The sequence below is a fragment of the Aspergillus oryzae genome, chromosome 3, assembly GCF_000184455.2.
Source record: "Aspergillus oryzae RIB40 DNA, chromosome 3".
Taxonomy (NCBI): domain Eukaryota; kingdom Fungi; phylum Ascomycota; class Eurotiomycetes; order Eurotiales; family Aspergillaceae; genus Aspergillus; species Aspergillus oryzae.
This window is the reverse complement of record NC_036437.1, coordinates 4,441,424-4,457,289: the sequence shown is the minus strand read 5'-3', so window position 1 is coordinate 4,457,289 and position 15,866 is coordinate 4,441,424. Positions and strand designations below refer to the sequence as shown.

The window sequence follows — 15,866 nt, the reverse complement described above, 5'->3', positions numbered from 1 at the left end:
CTTGATGACATAATTTACTCTTTCAACGACACGGCACACGTTTGTAGTGATTTGTGAGATGCTTCGCATCGGGGTCAACTAAGAACGGAAATATTAAGGTATCCGGTATCTCGGGTTGATGTTATCGCGAGGCCCACAACACTCAGCATATTTGATCCCCGCATGAGTATGCACTTTAGCTGAACAACTTTTACTTCTTGCAAAGGTCATTTTCTATTCCTCCTCGATAACGCCAGAATGCTCGAAGCGGACCTATGCTGGCCTCTATGGGAGGAGAGCTCAGTGGAAGGAGCCTTCAAACTCGACGCACCGGAAGGCAATATAGGCCAGGCAGTTATCACTAAAGTCGAGCGTCCTTTTCTCCTTGGTTACCGTCCAGCCAAACCCAATGGACGGGGAGTGTTGATTCTAGGAGGCGGCGGCTACGTTCAGCTCATGGTTGGTCGGGAAGGCATCGCGGCAGCGAAATGGCTAACCAGCCTTGGATTCCATGCCTTTGTTCTGGTCCACCGATTTCCAACCGCAGATACAGGTGCTGAGGCGCCTTTAAACGATGCCAGACGCGCGTTCAAATTAATGTCGGAATCCGGGCTCATACCGCAGGGACAGGGCATCTGCGGCCTCTCTTCGGGTGGTCATCTCGGAGCTGCGCTTATGGCTCAATATCCTGAAACATGGACATCGCCTGATCTAGATGTTCCTCAAGCTCAATTTGCCATTATCGGATATGGACCAATCTCGACAAATGCGGCTGGACGTACTATCGTTGCGAATAAGCCGCCTCTTCCGCCTCTGGAGAAGCAAGCTCTCTACGATGAATTACAGCCAGATGTCCAGCTAAATGCTCCCGCTCCACCTACTTTTATTGTTTATTCTAATAATGACCCCGTTGTCCCTGTTGTCAATGCCTATCGTCTTGCCGAGGGCATAACTAAGAGTGGCGGCTCTGTTGAGCTTCATGTCTTCGCGGATGCGCCTCATGGCTTGGCATTCGATACGGAGAATTTACCTGTTTCTAACTGGCCGTTGATGTGTGAAGCATGGCTCAGACAACATAGTTGGATAGAATAGGGTCTCATTGATATACAGCTCTTCAGAGGACTCGGGGAGGGGGTTTGTGACAAGGAAGTCGAAGAAGATGGAGATTTCATGTCTGAGGGTTCATAGGTACAGGGACTGGGTCTCTTGTTTTCGCATAAAGGAAAGAATATTAGGGTCCCTAAACGATCAACCAATGTATCATTCTACTGCCTCTTGAAGTGAAACTCTTATGTTCTATATGTGCATCATCAGTTTATGCCGACATGCTTCCCCGGGGTTACTTCATGGAAGCAGTGAGATGCTCCAACATAATTTTATTGATGGGGCAGCTGAATTGCCAGTGCCATCGTGGTAAAAAAAAATGCAGGGGTCATGGTATTCGGAAGGTTGCCGTGTCATTTTTATTTCTCTTTCGCTTATGTATAAAAGCGCTATCAGCTGAGTTAGTTTTTATCTAGGGATCAACAGTCATCCATCTTTCCCTTTATGGGAATTTCACTGCTGGGCAGAGTAACTAGATAGAATAACAACACAGGCCGATAGCTAGACCTAGCATCTATTCACGACCAATGCTAGGATTCAACCACGGGAAGCCCCCAAAACCTCCGCAAATCTTCCTTCAACTTCAAACAAGGCCACCCGAGGTGAAATTCTGCAGCCGATAACAATTCCAAGAGGACCTTCGTTTCCCTCGGATCATGGAATAGTTCACCGCATAAACCAATAGCCAAGCCGGCAGTAGATCGGGTAGTATGGAACTCAGGATTTGTTAAAGCAACCCCGCATATGACTCGAACGCACTCCCGTATCTTGTCATCGTTATCTTGCATGCGACGGAATCGCCCAATTCGAAGTGCTGAGGCATCTGGATCAGATGCCAAGAGGAGAATGCGACATAGTTCCGAATACAAACGGGCCGCGACGTGGCAGTCGTTACAATACCATATCTTAGGGAAGCAACTAGACGGTGGATTCTCTGCTTCGCTATAAATCGGCGTGAAGGCATTCGGCCTGCTGTCTTCCCAGTCCTGGACATACCGCATCAGATCCTTCCAGCGATCTTTAGTCCTGAACATGACATCGCCATACACAAAGTCGGTTATCTTCGCCGCGTGGGCGATGATTCGGTACGTCCACATTGCTTCAGAAGTTGGACCCAGTGATGTGTCAATGTTGCAGTGGTCAGTGAAAGACCCTACTGGTCGTTGTGTCAGGTTGGCGACGAAGATTTCTTGTCGTAAGACTACGATTAAGGCCGCATCGGTGAAGCTTGATGTGTAGATGTTTCCTTCTTTAATTCGAACAAGGATATGGGCAGATAGTGTATGGGAGTCTACAATCTCCCTGGGAGAAGGCTCTGTATGCGACGACTTAGTACAAGTGCTTTAGTAAGTGCAAGCACGAGGTTGCACACACCTGTCATTTCTTCAGAGAGGCGAAGAATTACTGCTGATGCAAAAAGAGACTCGTCTAGTGTCTTTTCTGAGTTATCAAGGGCTGATATCAATGACTCAAGACAGTATTGTTGGTATTCATCTGCAAGTAATCGCTCGCGTTCTGAATGCGAGCGCTGATGTCTCGCAGCTACCGTCAGAACAGCGTACAAGAGGATAGGATTACTAGACGCAGAGCTGGCGATGTATGTATAAAAATGCCGACTCGGGTCGCAGTAGTCAAACTACGGTAAATTCGCAAAAAGTACATTTAGCCCTCTAAAGTTTACAATGAAGAAGCCAGGGAGCACCTACCCAAGGAGAGAGAGACGTCATAAAATATTTGAAAAGAGACGCTTCGTATTCGCTTTTTAACGGCGACAGGGGAGATCCAGATCCGACGGGGCATGATGTCGGTACAGAATTGGACATCTGTGAAGGAGAATGTTGAGACGACTGCTGATAGTCGTTACGGCCATGTGGCATGTTGTTTGATGGACTATTGCTCTCAATATCCGCATCATTCTCATTAACAAACGTAATGTTGCTTGCCGGAAGACTGGGCTGGAGTTGACGGTCCTCGGAACTGTTCTCTACAGAGGCGTACTCAACAAAGCGGAACATGCCATCCTTACGGCTTGTGCATGGCTTATTTGCCCGCCGGCAGCCATAGCAAGGATTACCATCTGAGCCTCCTTTACCTTTACCGCGTTAGTCATCTCGTGACTTGAGCTACTGTATAAGGTAGCTTACATCGTATATGACGGGTTCGACACCGGTCACTGATTAATCAGTACACTTTTCCATGACCTCAAATTCGTGTGCTGCGGGATGGCTGAGCGAGGAACTACACACCAAGCTTTATGCCGGCCCAAACGGGTTCTACTGGTGGTCTGAACTGGTGAATGATTGTTACCACTCATAGAAGACCAGCTAAAGTCATGAAAATAAGTGTCACAGTGGAAAAGATGGAAATTGGTAAGCTTTTTGATAAAGAGTGGAGAATCTTCGGATAAACAGTATGCATGGTCATGTGATTGGTCTGTCGGCATTTATCAGTGCCGGGATGTGGGGCTAGGCGAAAGTGTGTGTATCAAGCTGTCCAGCGACGAGCGTACTAGCTAAGCTGCTCACTGGCATCAAGCTGAGTATACTTAAGGTCTCAATAGCAGGTTAACTAAAGCTTATAAGACTACGCCTACCCTTCAATCCAGTCAAAACATAGAACAATACAAGACTAGACAATATATAATTAGTCAGATATCCACACCACGAGTACATGTAGGGTTTCCGCCAACATAAATCCCTTCACTGATACCTTGTAGTCTTAAATTAGTTAATTCCCCTAATGTCCTTTTTCCGAGAATATATCGTTTGAAGGAAAAACAATTGTGATAAGTTTACTCGCTCTATAGCAGATCTAAAGTTATTTGCGAATTGCACCTGTCCTCAGTACGTTTAGACGATCCCAATGTAAGCAGAAGGCTTCTTGTGAGTTAATTAGGCTATTCAATGAGATTGACAATGAAGAGATAGAATATGCTCTGACGGAGAAACCAACCTTGTGTTCAGGTATATCACCAAAACATGCAAAACTTGCAAAACTTGCATTCGCTGTTATGAGACAAGGATTAGTTTATTTCTCTTGAAAGGATGATCCTTGTACCGAGGAAATATTTAATCAGGAGAAGCGAAAATGAGGAAACACAACTGACAGACCAACAAGTCGCTCATATTTCTATTCCAGGCATGCCGCCTCTTAATTGCTCCCAATACATGGCAACACTGTTTCAATTCTTACTACCTGTCTATTCCTGGTCTTTGTACGGAACCCGTGTAGGCTATTCGTCCGAAATGGCCTTGAGACTCGTACGTAGGATTGTTAGGGTCGTACACGGACTGATAGACGGGTTGAGACTGTCTAGGGAGATATTCTCTTTGTTCCCCTTGCAAAGAGGTAGTGTATCTCGCTCAGTCTTTCAAAATATGAGTACGACTTCACTAGCACAACCCCGGACATATTACAAGATGTCTTCGATCGATCAGCAAAAGAAGCTCATCAAACGTATTTGCCAGAAATACCAAAATTCACCATGGCCCTCCCTCGCCCAGCTCCAGAAAGCTACTTCTCTCGATACCCCAGCCCCAGCCCGTGGAGGAGTCTGGATCGCTAGAACCAGCTTTTCAGCACCCACTAACCCAGCTATCAGAGACGTCCTGTACACAGTTATACACCGTTTAAAAAAAGAATACCACCGCATCTCACCGGTGGAAGAAACTCCAGTCATCGACGTGGGCGTCGAATTCATCGGTCCTCGCTCTCAAGTCCCGGATGATGCCCCTGAACCAGATATACCAGAGGAAGAAAAGCTTCGTGCCCTGCTGCAGGAATGCAATAGCGAACTGACCATTCTCTACGCTCATGGCGGTGGTCTCTAGTATGCCGTTCTAGCTTGCTCCAACGCAAACAAACCCATCTGCTAATAGCATCTCACAGCTTCAGTAGCCCGGCACAGTATCGTGCTTCCTCCATTGGCCTGGCAAAGCTAACTGGAGCGCGCGTCGCCTCCATTAAATACCGTCTTACGCCATCCCATACCTTCCCCGCTTCTATCCTCGACATTCTTGTCGCATACGCCAGCCTACTCTACCCTCTCGCCGGTGCCCCTTACCCCGCGGTGCCAGCGGACCAGATCATACTGGCCGGAACAGCGCCGGAGCGAATATAACCCTCGGTCTCATGAAACTCCTCCTCGAAGTGCAGAAACTGCCTCCCTCAGACGCAACTTTCGATTTCCATGGACAGTCTGTTGCCCTCCCTCTCCCAGCCGGTCTTGCGATAGTAAGCGGTTAGTGTGATCAGTGTGATTCACTTCCCTCCTGGCACTGTAATGGCGAGACCGACATTCTCACCGTGCTTCAGCCCGCGTGTATGCCCGGCCATCCCACCGATAGCATTTGGCCTGCGAGTCCACCGCGCGAAGTCCCCTACTGCGTGGCTGCGACTCTCGACCATGAACTTGTCAGTCCTGCGGCTGTGGAAGATTGAACGGGCTCACCGCCGATGTGGTTCGCGTGTGGCCGTGAGAAGCGCGGAGTAGATGGGAATCGGGTGGTGGCAAGTCAGGCAGCGAAGTCCGGTGTCACGGTGATCTGGAATGAGTATGAGGGCATGCCCCATGAGGTTCTGATCTTTCTTAGTGCTTTACCGCAAGCTCAGCATCTTCTTCAACTCTGGGCTGCAGCCTGTCAAGCCTTTGCGGGGGGTAAAATTGGGGCGCGAGAGTTGCAGTCCGGGGCTGTGAGATGGTTGATACCGGATTGTAAACCGATGGTATTGGGTAGTCCGGTTGGTATTGCGCCGTTGCCATTTGAGGAGGTGAGAAAGAGGATGGAGTATAATGCCACACGGCCGGTTTGGACTGGGGAATTACACGAGCATAAGTTGTGAAACTATATCTAGATATCCTGTGTTCTTTTCAAAAGTCCAAATCATAATCTGAAATGAGAGATCTACAAGTCGAGATCCCTGCCCCAACGACTCCTCGCACAGTCCTTCCCCTCCTTCAATGCCATTGCCTTCTTCACTCCCCACTCCCAAGCCGTCATTCCTTCATCCCCAACCCCAATTGACCCCAGCCCCTCTTCCCGATCCTTTTCAACACTCGGAATACAACCCCCCACCAACCTCTCCATCCTAGCCTCCTTAAACGGTCTCACAAGCATCGCAAACTAAATCTCTCCAACCCCGCCTGCTCCCCAGGCCCACACACAACCCGATGCATATTCGACCTCAACACAACCCCCGTCCAATCAACCATCGCATCCCCCATATTAACAATCAAACACCCCGGCTCAGCCCGGACCCATTCCCACTCCCCTTCGGGGCTGAGAACCTGCAGCCCACCCAAAACATTCGCGAGCAGAGTGATGCTCCCAAAGTCCGTATGCCAGTAATCCCGTCTCCGTTCGATTCTCTCCAATACCTATGGTTCCCGGCGCATACAGCATAAGCCGGAGAATAGTTCCCGATAGTTTGTTATCCTCGAACCTCTACAAATTCTCTAACAATTCTCAAGCATATGATAATTGATTTGACAACTAAGAATAATTAGTGTCTGATATATAGAGAAATCAATAAGTGAGTTTGATGGCTGGAATCATATACAAAGAAATCGTATTAATGGCTGAAACTCCTATGTCGGGCAATCTTACTTAATAATGTTTCTGAGTCCTCTTCGAGTTCGGGGTGCATTCTCATTCGAGGGCAGGTAGGGACCATACCGCAACACGCAAGCGAATGGCAGGGCCTGTGCTATGAGGCCATTAATACCTCCTCAACAAGATTATAATGTGCTCTTGCCTTTTGGTACTTCTATCATACACAGGGTCTCCGTCGTATCGGTAGTTGTACGCATTGCTATTGGAAAGAGTTAATATTTCCAGTCTTAAGTGGCAGATATTCTTGGACTTTGAGTATAAGTAGACGTTAGCGGAGAAATAACAAGTTGTCTCATTGCTAGTGCTTTAAAGGTTAATGTAGACGCCATCGAGTAAGAAGAAATCTAAGATCTGTAGCTGTAACTTGTAGTTTTAGCATCTTTGCTTTATCTATCGATCCCACCGTTCCCACGTTTCAGCTTTACATTAAGAGGACGGCAGCCAATAGCAGCTCTAAATACAACACCAGTAGAAAATTGAAGCTGATTTCCATCCTGCAATATTCCATCATTTGTCTTTTTGTTTTACGATATGACCAGTCACAGCATAGCATAACTTGAATATAGATTTTCTCTTCATAGAATGGGTATAACATCTTTCCACTCAAATGCTTCAGCATACAGGCGGAACATAGGAAACTTCTCGCATCATGCATGATAGTATCCAGAAATAATACTTATCGCCTTACCTAGGCACAAACAAACCCACTGATCATCTATAGGATGTGTTTTTAGCACGATGAGTTTCCTCCGATGGATGGCGATTCGGCACGGATGTCCTCAGTTCCGAAAACTCCTCGCTAGATCTTCCGGCAAGAGTGGATGTCGATATCTAGGCTGTCTATGGCTTATCCTTTCCATATCGGGAGATCTGTGAAGATCAACAGAGCATGATTCAGCGGCATAAGACCTTCAGGTGGGTCCACTTTAGGGGCATTGAAGCTAACTAAAAGTGCTTGAAGCCGCTGACATAAGCGCTTTTATATGCTTGCGTGGTGATGGAGGAGCTGTGGCAGGTATGATACAAGGTTAGGGGACGAATATTTAAATCTTTGTGTCACGCACGCAATCATGAATACTGGAATATGTATCCTTTGTCTCACACCAGCACTTCATCCAGATAAACCAGTTCCATGGCGGAGTTTAAGATCATTATCGCCGGTGGAGGCATTGCCGGCCTGACCTTGGCCAACATGCTGGAGAGGTTCGACCTTGATTATGTTCTCCTCGAAGCACACTCGGAAATCGCACCTCCAGTGGGTGCTAGCATTGGTCTGTTTCCCAATGGCCTGCGCATACTAGATCAACTTGGGTGTTACGAGCGAATCGCCAACCTGTCCGTCCAGCATCTCGAAGTCGCATATATGCGGGATAGAAAAGGTGATGTACTCTCCGCCCTACATCAGATGTTCAAGCACTTGGAGAGAAGGTACGTAGAGACCTACTTAGCTGATGGGCTATCGTTTCACTCTAACGCAGGCACAGATACGGGTATGGCCTGCTTTTCTTTGATCGGCAGAAACTTCTAGAGATCCTACACGACACGATCAAGCATAAAGATAGGGTATTGCTCAACAGGAAAGTCAGCAATATAGACCTAATTGATGGAGGTGTCAATGTCACGACCGCAGATGGCTCGGTCTACACTGGTACACTCGTTGTGGGCGCAGACGGCATCCACAGTAAGGTGCGATCTCTTATGAGAGACTTGGGCAACAAGCTCCAGCCAGGATACTTCCCTGCCAAAGAGGAGGATAATGTTCCTTGCTACTACCGTTGCAGCTTCGGCATCGCTCAACATGTCCCTGGATGGGTCGCAGGCGAGCAGAACATTGTGATGGGCAATGGCCAGTCGCAGCTCGTTGTGTCGGGGCCAGAAGGCCGGGTGTATTGGTTTCTGTTTGATAAACTGCCGCAAGAGAAGTATGGGAAGGATATACCCAAGTATACCCAGGAAGACGAGGCCGATTTCGTCAAGCAAAATTACAATCTTCCCATCACAAGAAAAGTCACCTTCGGCCACGTCTTCGACAAGCGACTATCGTCAGCATTGACACCTTTGCACGAGATTGTTTACCAAAAGTGGTTTTTCAAGAGGATCATTACTTTTGGGGACTCAGCGCACAAGGTAAGTACCATGAGTTCTGTATACTCAGACGCACTGCGCCTTTCCCATCCAGATGGCTGACACCTTATCTTCGTCTATATTATAGCCAAATCCTATTGGCGGCCAAGGTGCTAATGGGGCAATGGAATCTTGCGCCGAGTTCCTTAATGCCATCTTGCGAAAGAAAGAAAGCCATGGTGGTAGCTTGGCTAATCTGTCCGATCGAGACATAGAGGACATCCTGTGCGAAACACAGTCCAAAAGGTATGATCGTGCTCAAATGATCGTCCGCAATTCCCATGAGATGCAGGCACTCAATGCGTACGAGAACCCGCTGGTCTCTACAATAGCGAACAATCTTGTCCTACCCTTTGTGGGGAATGAGCTGGTCTTCAGCCGGATGGGACAGGCATACGCAGGTGCCGCCACCGTAGAGAAACTCCATGTCCCACATCGGTCGAGAGTCATTCCTTTCAATGATGAGCTGCCAGCCAAACCCATTGATCAAAATATATCCAGGCTCATCCGTTGGGGCTTCATAGGGAGCATGGGGGCCGTTCTTTTTGTCACAACAAAGGCATTCCGATTGCCTTTTTCGAGTCTCGGCGGCTGGGGAGAATCTGGTTCGGTTATCATCTCATGGCTAGGTGACAGCCCCGGCCAAAAACTTTTGAACAAGCTGGTGTCAATTTTATCTTTCCCCATCTTGGATAAAGACCCTTCGGCGAGGCTGCACCTTATCAATTTTCTCCCTCAGCTTATCTCGCCACTCCTGATATACACCATCGAGGCTTACCGCCTGGGGAATCAGGGATCGCTCTTAGCCCTACCAATCATCTTCACTGCTGGCATGCAAGTCCAGGGAATTGGACGAATAGCTCCCCTCCATGCTATTTTAAGCTCCCTCTATACCCACGAGGGCGTTGCTGGACGTGCAGTCCCCAGAGATGTAGCTAGCTCCCTAATCCCAGCGGTCACTTTGGGCTTTGTACTGCCAACGATCATGGTCTTCGCGTCAAACCCTAATCTTGCAGCCTGGCAGCACTGGGTTGCGCTCTGGCAATTCGCACCGCCCTTGGTTAACGTCTTGACAGTGGTCCTCTCAGCCGGCTTCAAGCGGTGGCGACTCAGTCACGAAGCCCCACGAGTGGATGGGGGTTCATTCGAGCGCTATGAGAAACACGATGTACCAGTCCTCAAGCAAGTGTACACATATGCGTTTGCTGTGCAGTCAACCGTACACGTCGCAACAATGGCATACGCGTGGTCCCATCCCAATATCTCGATAGGGAGGGCCTTCTTTGGTTTGCCAAACCCCTTCCGGGCCGAGTGGAACATCACGACCATTTCGGAGCAGATAGCTACGTTCTTCCGGTACGACGCTGTGACAGCATTAGCGGGCTATATAGGCGGAAATCTGTACTCTATTTGGGACCTTCGTCGCCTTGGATACATTCAAACGCGTAGTGCTGTCAAGGCCGCCCTTGCTGTTATCGTGGGCCAGTTCATGATCGGCCCAGGTGCTACCTGGGCTGGCTTGTGGTCCTGGAGAGAGGATGTCATTGCTGGCCTCGCGAGGTAGTCAGGCGTTTGAGAGATACAGGATACGACTCCGTCCAACATCCTTCCGAAGTCTGTGGATAGACCATTGTATATAGTTAGAGATTCAATGTAACTTCTTTTTTTACTGCGTTTGGATTCGTGTTAATGTAGTCTCCATCCGGCCTAAGTGGTACAACGTGATTCGAGACTCATGATTGCACCTGTGATACAAAGATATTAATGGAGGGTGTGGGCGATGAAGGAGATCAGCTCCCGAGGCGGAGCCAAAGTTAAACTGCCGCTTTCCGAATTGCACTGCGCGCAAGGCGTTGTACTTCAATACTGAGACCCTTCACGAACTGGACCTGCATCTTGAAAGAAGTAGGAGCCTGTGGCCATAGCTGCGCCAGCATGCGGTCCCGAGCCATGTCAATTAATTCAAGGTTAGCATGACAGGCCTTATCACGAGGGTGGATGAGGATGTCACAGAAGAGGTGGATCATCGCGGCGGTAACATAAGGAAGGCAGAAACTAGAAAGAGAGGTGATGAGCTGGATAGCTATAGGTGTTTTTGAGCGGGGTGTGGACTAACAGAAGGTTATAGCGGTGAATCTGAAGCTCAGAATGCGACACTATCTTCAGCAGTGATCGGCTTGCCTCCACACTTATGGCGAGACTGGAGCCGAGGCCACGCGTGTCCTGGGTCCATGACATACAGCGTCCACTTACTTGATGAATTGTTACCATACAATAATGATATTGTAGTTGAAAGATTGAAGACGGTATGTCCTCACCACCTGTCGGACGATGTGTAAGGGATGGTCGTACATCCATAGGAATTGAGAGTTTCCAGTCTTCCAAAAGCTGATCAAGATCACGAATGGTGGATAGTAGTTCGGCATCCGTTTTGTTTTGAGCTACGACAGAGTACAGTCTGCGATAGATCCGCGATTGAATGATCGCCATGCGCGCTACTGGGATGAAGAGAGGCGAACACCTCGACAGCCCGATATTCTGAGCATCTGTGGTAGCAGTTTCACAAAGTGTGAGGTCGCAGTGCGCGTCGTCAAGACTAGGAGGAAGACCCGTCCGCAGACTGTACTCCTGGTTAAATATGTAGCAGAGCCAGAACAGATTCCGAATATGCAGTCGCAGGTCTAAAGATCTGCGGCTGAACTCATCAACATCCACTGCTTTAGGGAAGATATGGCCACCAAGGTGGAAGACAAATCGAGTTGCAGTTGCGAATAGTAGTTCCACACCCAGCTGGTCGCCGAGAACAGACTCACTGTAGAGGCACTGTGACGCTTCTAATCAGGTGCGCCCCTCAACCGTGAATAAGATATGACTTACCAGCATAAGTAACGCCTGTAAGCCTTCCATTGTTACAGAGTCCCGAAAGAACCCTGGCACTAGATCATAAGCCGCGTGAGCATAACAATCTGAGTCAAGAATTCCATGATTATCAGTAGAATTGAAGAACATAGAAGTCACAGCCATGAATGCAAAGATGCATGCCTTGGCACTGTCATTACTACAAGTTAAGGAAGATTGCTCTCGGTAAGCCTCCCGAACTGTGTCCTCGAAAAACTGCGGGTTGATGAAGGGGAATATCTCCGAAAAGATAGACGATTTGTACTCTTGGAAGCGTTGAAAAAGAAGACTTTTGCTCGGCAGGTGTATAGCGCGAGTGGTCGTGGGACGAAGAGACGAGATCCGCTTGGGGGGCTGATATTGGTTCAAATCCACATCTTCCCCTGTCTGTGCCTTGATCCACTGCCGACCCCCAGAGGAAAGAAAGGGCAAGCCATTGAACACACAGATACTCCTAAGGGCTAGTCCCGGAAAGCGCAGATTAGGATCGGGAGTCTTTGTGCGTGTAGCCTCCGGATTCCACGCAAAATCTACGATCATATTATTGTTCTTAGAGAATGGAATGCGTGTCTTGATAGTTCATTGACCCAACATACCTGGAGCGCTATGACAACTGTTCTCGGGAGAGGGAGTATTAGGTCTAGCCAAGAGTCAAACGATGACAGTTAATGAGGGGGGAAACGTCGCCTTACTCTGAAATCTGGTGCTGTTGCTGCCTCAACTGAGCTCCATTACGGGTATATAGACAAGGAATGTCGTGGTGATAACACCAATTACACTTAGGGGTTGCTCGGTCGCATTGAATCTTCAAGTGCCAAATATTTGGCAACGACGTAAGTTGTGTGCTAATGGTGAATGAATATGAGCAGAGTAATGATTGTAATTACCTTCCTCTTCGAACAGGCGTCGCAGGCAAGACATTTGCGGCGTCGGCGGATCACCCGGCTAGTGGACTTCCCACTGGGCTCACGGTCTGACATGGGAGGGGGCAGCACCAAGAGAAGATAGTAACTAGACAGAGCCACTAGGAACACGATGGGTTTTTACTCAGAAGTAAATCCCTCCTGAGTTATCCAAGTCTCGATCTTGCTTGAGTGTGAGGAATAATGTCCGATCCGATGCTGCGGGATTGCCATATATTAGCGTAATCCACAAGCGAGCCAGCCACCTCACGTGTTTTCTGCGCGTCCCATTAAATTGAAGCAATTTAACAACCAACTATACTGTCTAAGCTACCTAAGGATTTAAATAGCCGAGGAGGAGAGGAAGAGTATTTTCAGCTCTAAAAAAGTAGGAAAGCTGTATTATTCAAGAGTTTGCTTTAGGTATATCACAGGCATTGTAACTATAGCAATAGAGCTCTACGATAATGAGAAAATTCTAAGTTGGTGTTTTGGAGTAATCTTTCTTGTATTCTTAGTTTGTCGGTGAGGTTGTTCTTTGTAAGGTCCACAGTTGATGGAGGGAACTGTGGTATATACTTCCTTAGAATAACACATACTTCATTGTTTTCTGGTAAGGCACTTATACGCGGATCACTTGAACTGGCGGCATTTGTGCTCCTTGCCAGTGTAGAAAATAATACAACTCTGTGCATGTCGATTAGCGTGTGCCGTTTGTTGACGGTGGAACCCCTTGACTCGTCCTCGAGATCAGGATCAACACGGTAGGTTTTCGGCATGACTCTAGCCAATATCAATAATCAGCAGATGGGCGTGGACCCCTTGGATGATGTACCAGGCCGAAAGGACACACGGTGATCTTTACCAGCCTAGATATAATGGTTTCGTGGATCTGCGGGATGTGCAGATACATAAGGTACTGCAAAATTGGGCCTCAAACATTCAAAGTGGTCACTGGGAGGTGGGTGAGGGTGGCGTGGTCGGTGGAATTGAAAGGTTCGCGGAAGCGGATACTGACGAACACTGGAAGAAGCACTAGGTGCCACTGAGCTGGTAAAGGTTGGTTATAATCGTCTCACACGACTTTTCTTCTAGTGCCCAGTGCGCTGGAGGGAAATGGAAAGTCTTGCTGGTTGTGGTGGGAGAATGAGAGTAATATAAGAAAAACTACCCAAAATCTAGCTTACTAAAAGAAGATTGTAGCTGTAAAAAGACACTGAGGCTTAAGGAAGGCGTTGACAGGAGGTGTAGAGAAAGGGTAAAATGACTATATTCAATGGGGTGGAGACGAATGACAGAACTAGGTAGCGATGGTTGTGGGTCAACTTATGAGTTAGGATTTTATAACTCGCGATGTTGAATGGGACTGTTAGCCTGCACTTTATTATGGCGAGCTTTTGATTGCTTCATTGGGTTAATGGTTGCCATGACTGAATACTGCAATAGTGGCCCAAGACATAGTGTTGAATAGCAACTTTTCATGCACTTTTCCATGAATCAATATCATCCAACATAGCCTCCAATACTCATACAAGACATCTTTTATGACTCAGACCTATCAACACCAATAGCCAAGCCATACCTCGGCAAACCCCCGGCATCCAAACTGTCACTCCGGCCCAGAATAAAACACTCACGACTCCAAGTAAAGCTCATCCAAAATAGAACTGCAATAGGCCTTGTAGTACTCTCCTCCTTTCCATCCTCGCGCTGCAGATCGCAGTCCCACAGTCTTCCATCCTTCATTGCCTAGTCGTTCAATTCTCTCCTGCTTAGTCTCTTTGCCCGGGGAACGTTTCGGAACTTCAGCTTTCTCCCAGCATCCATCACCACCTTTGATAGGACTGAAACTCCAGAAAGATGCCGATCGCTTGATAGTCTTGGCCATTTTGCGGGTATGCTGCTTCTCTTCGACTTCATCAATCAGCACATGAATTGAGTTCATGCTCGAGTCGATTTGAGACCGCAGAGATCGGATACTACTATTGTAGCGCCTGATGGAATCACTGTAGTGTGGGGTCGCAGGTTCACTCTTCTTTTGGCTTAGATCGATGAGTAAGTCATCTGTGCATAGTCGGGAATCTCTGTTGTTTAGGGGTGAATCAACCGTTCTCTTGTATTTGCCTGAGGCTGTACGAGGGACAATCTTTATAGGCAGTGGAGGAGGCAAACGAGCTCGGTCTGGTCTCTCGCTCCGAGCTGCAGTGTGGCCTGGATCATGGGTGACTGCCGTAAGTGGGAGAATCTCATCTGAAGACTTCCTGAAAGTCAATGGAGGAGGAACAAGAAGGTGATTTGCTATGTCATCGGCAATTTTGTTCACGACCACAATGTCCGTATCTGAACAGGAATCACTGTCCGAGATGAACGGGTCCTCTTCTTTCCACTGAATGGTTCTGTCGATGATATCTGTGATGCTGGTCACAAGGCTAGATATGGGTGATGGACTGTTTGAAAACTCAGAAGGCGAAGAGGATTCTCCCAGCGAGGGGAAGTCCGACCCCTCCGAAGTACGGCTTGATACTGGTATGGGAGAGGGCAAAACTGTGCTGCAGATGTCAAACCGGTCTAACGCGCCTTGCAACAATGGAACCTTGGTGCTGGAGTACTTGTGAGCGGCTCGCCCCATCTCCTCGTAGCAAACTGCGCTGTAGAAGTAGAGATATGTCTTGTAGACGGGATGCAGCTGCTCTATATTAGTCTTAGTCCTGTATGGGACAGACATAAATACATACTGGTTCTCTTGCTTTCTCAAGCAGCTCCGTGGCTCGGGCAGCACATTGTTTGTACTGGCGCTGGATATACAGAAGCTTGACGCCCTGTAGAGCGCCCTTCCACTGCTGAGGTGATCTAGGAACTAACGGCGACTCGAAGAGAGATGACCTGCTGGCGATTGAAGCCATTGTGGGTGTAGGTTGGCGAATCCAGCAGGAACAATGAGGACAAAGAGAGGAAGGTCACATCTCTAATGAGAAGAAAACAAATGCTCATCGCCGAGAAAGGACGTGACGTGACTGGACGTGAAGACACTGCACCAATATAGCATGCGTACGTGTCTTGATGCCGTGGCAACCATACATAATAAAATGATGTTCTCAACAGTGGCCACTAATAGGGATGGTGAACTGCTTTATACAAAGCTCACCATGGGGACTAGATAGGAAAGATGTTGTCAAGGACAAAGAAAGAAATGCACATACTTAGAATGTAGCAGAGTACTATTATACTCAAGAATAGGACCACCTTC

The 15,866-nt window shown here is 48.0% G+C and overlaps 6 protein-coding genes across 6 annotated transcripts; 3 read left to right on the top strand and 3 right to left on the bottom strand.

Moving 5' to 3' along the window:
• Positions 1-237: 237 nt before the first annotated feature.
• On the top strand, positions 238-1,071 carry AO090026000237 (alpha/beta hydrolase; the record flags this gene model as incomplete). Its single annotated transcript, XM_001821668.1, has 1 exon — positions 238-1,071. One exon carries the CDS (start codon positions 238-240, stop codon positions 1,069-1,071), a length of 834 nt encoding a protein of 277 aa, XP_001821720.1.
• A 542-nt stretch (positions 1,072-1,613) lies between these two features.
• AO090026000238 (uncharacterized protein) lies at positions 1,614-3,098 on the bottom strand (the record flags this gene model as incomplete). The annotated part of the gene is made up of 3 exons (XM_001821669.3): positions 1,614-2,398; positions 2,458-2,719; positions 2,790-3,098. The coding sequence occupies 3 exons, from the start codon at positions 3,096-3,098 to the stop codon at positions 1,614-1,616; spliced, it is 1,356 nt and encodes a 451-aa protein (XP_001821721.1).
• A 1,362-nt stretch (positions 3,099-4,460) lies between these two features.
• Positions 4,461-5,925, top strand: AO090026000239 (uncharacterized protein; the record flags this gene model as incomplete). Its single annotated transcript, XM_023236154.1, is given in 5 exon segments — positions 4,461-4,912; positions 4,972-5,135; positions 5,168-5,316; positions 5,329-5,496; positions 5,566-5,925. 5 exon segments carry the CDS (start codon positions 4,461-4,463, stop codon positions 5,923-5,925), a joined length of 1,293 nt encoding a protein of 430 aa, XP_023090955.1.
• A 1,902-nt stretch (positions 5,926-7,827) lies between these two features.
• Positions 7,828-10,383, top strand: AO090026000240 (uncharacterized protein; the record flags this gene model as incomplete). The annotated part of the gene is made up of 3 exons (XM_023236153.1): positions 7,828-8,123; positions 8,180-8,822; positions 10,033-10,383. 3 exons carry the CDS (start codon positions 7,828-7,830, stop codon positions 10,381-10,383), a joined length of 1,290 nt encoding a protein of 429 aa, XP_023090956.1.
• A 250-nt stretch (positions 10,384-10,633) lies between these two features.
• On the bottom strand, positions 10,634-12,257 carry AO090026000241 (fungal specific transcription factor domain-containing protein; the record flags this gene model as incomplete). Its single annotated transcript, XM_023236152.1, has 5 exons — positions 10,634-10,874; positions 10,936-11,071; positions 11,138-11,277; positions 11,341-11,642; positions 11,697-12,257. The coding sequence occupies 5 exons, from the start codon at positions 12,255-12,257 to the stop codon at positions 10,634-10,636; spliced, it is 1,380 nt and encodes a 459-aa protein (XP_023090957.1).
• Positions 12,258-14,252: 1,995 nt separating this feature from the next.
• AO090026000242 (uncharacterized protein) lies at positions 14,253-15,522 on the bottom strand (the record flags this gene model as incomplete). Its single annotated transcript, XM_023236151.1, has 2 exons — positions 14,253-15,305; positions 15,355-15,522. 2 exons carry the CDS (start codon positions 15,520-15,522, stop codon positions 14,253-14,255), a joined length of 1,221 nt encoding a protein of 406 aa, XP_023090958.1.
• Positions 15,523-15,866: the final 344 nt, after the last annotated feature.